The 6110-nt window shown below is 45.2% G+C and overlaps 1 protein-coding gene across 1 annotated transcript in view; it reads left to right on the top strand.

Moving 5' to 3' along the window:
• The first annotated feature begins 51 nt into the window (after positions 1-51).
• Positions 52-6110, top strand: part of LYAR (Ly1 antibody reactive) — a 10090-nt gene continuing 4031 nt past the window's right edge. The window contains exons 1-4 of the mRNA XM_023519311.1: positions 52-204; positions 486-569; positions 4156-4615; positions 5213-5299. Coding sequence (XP_023375079.1) covers positions 492-569; positions 4156-4615; positions 5213-5299 — 625 coding nt within the window. The 5' untranslated portion in view covers positions 52-204; positions 486-491. The remainder of the gene's footprint in view (positions 205-485; positions 570-4155; positions 4616-5212; positions 5300-6110) is intronic.

Raw genomic sequence — 6110 nt, 5'->3', positions numbered from 1 at the left:
TGAAATGTGAACGCTTTGGCCATGGCAAGGACCTTTAGTTTGGCTTTCATGAAACTCATGTGTCAATTGTTTTTGTTTTATCTTCCTTTTTTGTAGAAAATTAATGAATTAGTAAAGAAATCCAACGTCAGCCCCAAAGTGAGAGAACTTTTAGAGCAAATTAGTGGTTTTGACAATGTTCCCAGGAAAAAGGCAAAATTTCAGGTATGGATTGGATTGGCTTTCCTGAGTGGAGGGGCTGTGTGGCCTGTGAGGCCTGTGACTGAGCTTGTGTGTACTTGTCAAAACAGGATAAATGTGGGGGGAGAAGGGAGGACAAAACCTGTCCAACAGGTCCACTGAACACTCCTGGGGTGGTGGACACATAGTACCAACCCTGACTCAAGCACTGCAGAAGCTATCCATGTAACAAAACATTGGTACCCCGTTCGTATTTTGAAATAATTTTAAAAAATGGGATAAAAGGTTCTTCTTGTTTTTTACAGAATTGGATGAAGAACAGTTTAAAAGTTCATAATGAATCAATTCTGGAGCAAGTGTGGACTATCTTTTCTGAAGCTTCCAGCACTGTAAGTTGGATCTAATTTTAGATTTATAGTGTGGCAAAAATTTGTAATAATGAAATGGGAATATCTTATTTTTGGAGGTCAAGACAGCCTTCTTTTTCAGAGAGCCTCTTTGTGCCTTCATTTATGGGGAGGAATAAACTGAGTGCACTGCAGAGAAGATTTCCTTATTGTGCAGAGAAAGGTATTTAATCCCGATGTTTGATAATGGTACTAGCTAACGCATTATGATTTGCTTAGAGCAGGCGTCCTCAAACTGTGGCCCGTGGGCCACATGTGGCCCACCTAGGACATTTATCTGACCCGCCGGGTGTTTTTGCCACCTCTGCCTGTCCTGCTTAGCAGCCAACTTGTCCCAGGGCCTGCAGTCCAGCCCTCCAACGGTCTGAGGGACAGTGAACTGGCTCCCTGTTTAAAAAGTTTGAGGGTCCCTGGCTTAGAGTATCAGGTAGTGGGATGCATTGGAAAGAAGGGGAACTTTGGATTTCTCACAGACCCAGTTGGAGCCTTGCTGTGCTGTCTGCCTGATGTCTGATGTTTGATGTTGGGCACATTATTTACCCTGTAAGCCTCAGTTTCTTTTTCTAAAATATATGTCTGTTAATATTCATTTATTTCATTCTAACCGATGGCTATACATGGTAGTTCACACCAGTAATCCTAACACTTTGAGAGGCCAAGGCAGGAGGGTCCCTTGAGGCAAGGAGTTCAAGACCAGCCTGAGCACCATAGTGAGACTCTGTCTCTACAAAAAATAGAAAAGTAAGCTGGCTGTGGTGGCACATGCCTATGGTTCCAGATACTTGGGAGGCTGAGCCAAGAGGATAGCTTGAGCCCAAGAATTTGAGGCTGCAGTGAGTTGTGATGATGCCATTGCATTCTAGGGTGACAGAGTCAGGCCCTGTCTCAAAAGAAGAAAAGAAAAAGAAAACACTTACTGAGTGATACATGCCAGGCCCTCAACAAAAGAAATCTATAAAGTATCTCAGGTGGTGGTGCTATTAAGAAAAAACAGGGTGAGGATATGGTGACAAGGGGTTCCCCAGATAAGGTGTTAGGGCCCTGGGTGGCCTTGTAGTGTGGCAGTATTACAGTAGATGAGTGTACCCTCTTTAGTTCTCATGCAGCTCCTGGTGGAGGGAGAATTCCTCTGATTAATTGTTAATAAATGCACTCTCAAACCACCACTGCCTGTTAGTCGGTCCTAAATGTGTGATCTACAGACAGAAAGTCTTGGTTTGATATCTTTTAGCCATATTGTGATTACCTTGTTAAATTAAAATTTTTTTTCTCCATTCAGTTATACTTTGCTTCTGTTTCGAGCTTATATCCTATTTGGAGACTTATATCAGTAATTTTTAAAAACAAGGTTCTGGCTGGTTTTTTATTCTAGTCAAATGATCAGGGCTTGATTTGCTTTATGCAAATTGGGATCAAAATGAAACTTACCTTGGCAGTATATCTAGCATTTGTTTCTTTCATAATACCCAGATTGGACCTTTGAAACCTGATAGTCAATCATTTAATTGGCATTTATGTGGCACACCTATTATTTAAAGGTTATTTATTTTAGCTAAGAATCGAAGATTTGAAATTGCTTGGTTCAATAGCAGCATTTTTTAAAAATGTGTTTTCCAGATTCCCTTTTGAAACAACATATCAACATATGTTAAACATGTTAAACATAATTAAAATTAAATAAAATGATCAGTAAACAAACAGCTCATGATAAGTTCCTTTGCCCCGTGAACCTCCCAGCAGCACCCCTAGTTTTTGTAGTGCAAAGTAAAGGTCCGGAGGCTTTCTGTGTCCATACATCAAATGTTCATCTCCGCAGCTGGACACCAGGCCTCACGCTGGGTGCTTTTCTGTCCTTCTCTGCCTGACTATTGTGGATTCAGCTGGAATCAGACAAAGTCCTGCTGGCGTGCAGGTGCCTTCTAGTGGAGGAGATAGGCAGCCATGTTTATGGGTCAGGGTGTAAAGTCAGGTCCTGATAAGTGCTGTGAAGAGACAGAGGGCAGGGGAGGGGCTGAGACTAACAGCGGGCACTCTACTAGGGGAGAGTCAGTAAGAGCACCATGAGAAAACCTCAGGTGAGGAGAACAGGAAATGAAGTGGTAAGAAGATGGTGAAGAATTGGTACACCCGTTGACTGAGCAGCTGTGTGATGGATGAGTGTGTGCCTCCCTTTCTCACTGTCCGGGCTGAGGAGTTGGTTTGGACGTAGATGCCAGCTGGCCCTGGGTCTGGACTGGGCAGGAGGGAAGCTAAGGTCTCAGGCTTTCAGTGGATAATGATAATAGTTTTGTTTGTTTTTTCAGAAATAGAGTAGGATCATGATTCTATTTTACTAGAAGGTACTGTAGAGTACAGAATAAAGTTTCTTTGTCCCTTTCTTCCTCCTGAGTCTGTTTCTGAAATTATCCATGAGCTTTGACAGCTCCATATTGCTGAACCACAGCTGCTGAGAAAACTTAAACTATTTAGTTCAATATCCCTTTCCTAGCACTGGCTCTTCCAATGAGGGGGTGAGCATTGAGGTGTGAGATCTTGTACTGTAGTGAAAGCCAGTCCTCTTTTATTGGGTCCAGTTTTAGAGATAAGAGTTCCCATCTTGCCACCTACAGTCTCCCAGAGGAGAAAGTGGGTAGGCCACTTGCCCTCTGTCGTCTGGCTTGCAGTTGACAGAATTGGAGCTTGAACCCAGGCCTTCAGATGTGTCGGCCAGGTGGTTTCCTGGTGGGAAGTTCCAGGCTCCCAGTGGTGGACCTGAAGCTGTTGCCACCGGCCCACTTCCTTCCTCCCAGAGGCAGTAGGGCTGTTGGAGTAGACTGATAAGTTGCTGGTCCATCTCTTGAGGTGAGGCATCATAGCACATGCAGAGGTGTTTTCCACCAGTGCATGAAGTGTGGTTTCCTGTGGCTCCTTACTCAGCTCTTTGTACTGCATCCAGGCATCTCTGGCCACCCCTCTGAGGGTAGCCATCCAATCTGAATATTGGTAATGATGGCGAACACAATTCCTTTGTCCAGTGCTGAGAATTCACAAAGCAGTTGTACACACCGGGCTGGTTTCCTAAGTGCCACTGTGCTTAGCCTTGCTGTGTCTTCTCTTGGTTTCTGTGTCCATCGCTGCACAAGGAAGGTATTTGCCTTTCAGGTTCAGAGCAGATGAAAACTTGCCCTGAGTCACCTGTCTCATTAAAAGAGCTGGAACTTGACCCAGCTCTGCAGACACATGGCCCTAGTGGTTTCTGCCTCACCTAAATGCTGCTCTCTCTTTTCATCCAAAATGAAGGTGGACAGTGAGCCAGAATGAGTGTTCTGGCTCAGGTGACAGAGGGTCCCTTGCTTTCTCCATGGAGTGAAGATGTCTGTTCATTGTAGTGAGGCCTGTGAGCTAGGGGGGTTTTCCTGTTTTGTGTATTTAGTGCGTCAGTTCAGCTTTGGGGTAGGGTCACAGTTAGACAATGTAAGTTATAAATCATCTTTCTTCAACAGTTTATGTAGTCAATGCAAGCAATGATGTGAGCATCTATGTTCACACATTCAGAGCCAGGTTTGTGTTTCTTTTGCTTAATAATAAGGAGCCAGTCAGTAAGGGACAGGACCAACAGGCGCCCAGCCCGGCAGCAAATCCATGTGCAGAGAACTCCGCACCCTCCAGAGTGAGTGACACCCAGGAGAGGCCAGCAGAGGCAAAGAAAAACAGAAGAGAAAGGAAGGAAGAGCGGCAGAGGAATCGGAAAAAAGAAAAGAAAGAACTAAGATTAGAAAACCACCAAGAAAATGCAAAGAATCAGAAGCCTAAGAAGCGCAAAAAGGGGCTGGAGGCTGACCTTGGGGCTGACGTTGAAGCTGTTGGGATGGGAGCCCCGGAGGCCAATGGATCGGTAAGGAAGAAGAGCAAGAAGAGGTGCCAGAGCCAGCCTGCCAGGGAGGAGCCTGCAAGGGAGGAGGTGCTGTGGGCTGCCAGAGCCAGGGGCCCCTCCCGCCAGGAAGAGGCAGAAACGGCTGCAGGGAAGAGGAAGCGGAAGTTCTCAGGAGGTGAGCAGCTAACTTATGCTCTAAGGTTCATTAAAAAATATTAAAACTGTGGGGCAGCGCCTGAGGCTCAGTCAGTAGGGCACTGGCCCCAGATACTGAGGGTGGTGGCTTCAAACCTGGCCTCGGCCAGACTGTAACCAAAAAAATAGCTGGGCGTTGTGGCGGACACCCAAGAGAATTACCTATGCCCAGGAGTTGGAGGTTGCTGTGAGCTGTGTGATGCCATGGCACTCTACCAAGGGCAATAAAGTGAGATTCTCTGTCTATAAATAAATAAATAAATATATATATATGTATGTATATAAAAGCTGTGAACTTGGGTTATATACAACTTGTTTGACCATGTGTTTGACCCAGGTAAGAGGAAGAGCATGAGCTTTGGGGTCAGGCCAACCTGGCCCTGGATAGGTGACCTTGCCCTGACCTCTCCATTACCTACCCTCCAGCGTAGAGGAGGATAAAGCCCAGGGTGCTGGGTTGCTGGGAGGTTCAGTATGATGATGTGTGGAATGTGCCTGCTTGAGTAAAGTCTCATTGGATGGTAGCTGCTGGCACAAATATAAATCTTTTATTTTTTAAATTTTCCTACATACTTAGTTGAAACAAATTCCAAGAAGAAAAAGATGAAATTCTCAGGACATTCTGAGGGTGCAGAACCAGAAGACCACGTGGCTCCTGCAGAAGGTATGGTTTCCATTACGTGAAAAGCAGGTTTGCGTAGGTTGGGGCAGGAGGCAAGAGCTGTTCTTCTAGGGAGAGGGGAGGTACCCGGCACTTCAGGAAGAGTCGTACCCTGGAGAGGCACATGTGAGAGTTGTAAAGCTAAGTCGGTTCTCTAGGGTGTGCGAGTCAGCATCTTGGGAATTAGAGTAAACCCAGGATAGTTTTGTGAGACCCTCTTCCCTTTCCCCCAAGCCAGATTCTCTTGTTCCTATTTCTCATTCCTTTAAAAGTGTCCTGAGGAGCCACCAGACATGGCTGTTCTCCTTCCCTTCTCTGAGTGTGTTCCTGGTATCTCCTTGCTTGAGACTCCATGGCCACTCGCTCTTTCTTAGCCATAGTGTGGACTTGTCAGAATCCCGTCCCTGGCCATCAGCGTTTTTTACATGCCTCTACTTACATAAAGTTTCTGCTCTTTGGGGTCTGAAGCATTCCCTCCAACTGGGAAGTGGCAAGTCCTTGTTTCTCTGCCCCCAACCGCACCCTGGGGATACGGCCAGTCTAGAGCAGGCCCAGAGTTGTCGCTTTGCCAAGGGAAGTTCCATAACTGCCAGAGCTGAGTCCATGTCTTAGCTTAACACCCTCCTTCCAGCTTTATGTACAGGAGTCCTAGATCCCAAAGAATTTTTGTTTCAAAATTATTTTATTGGATAGGTCTTTTTTTACAAATAATAATTTCATTTATATTTAAAGTGTACAACTTAATGTTTTACTATATGTATAAGAAGATTTGGGAAAAAGAGAAGAAAAAACTAAGATTAGAAAACCACCAAGA

The sequence above is a fragment of the Otolemur garnettii genome, unplaced genomic scaffold (assembly GCF_000181295.1).
Source record: "Otolemur garnettii isolate 467f Iridium unplaced genomic scaffold, OtoGar3 scaffold00171, whole genome shotgun sequence".
NCBI lineage: Eukaryota > Metazoa > Chordata > Mammalia > Primates > Galagidae > Otolemur > Otolemur garnettii.
This window is presented reverse-complemented; position numbering and strand designations above follow the sequence as displayed.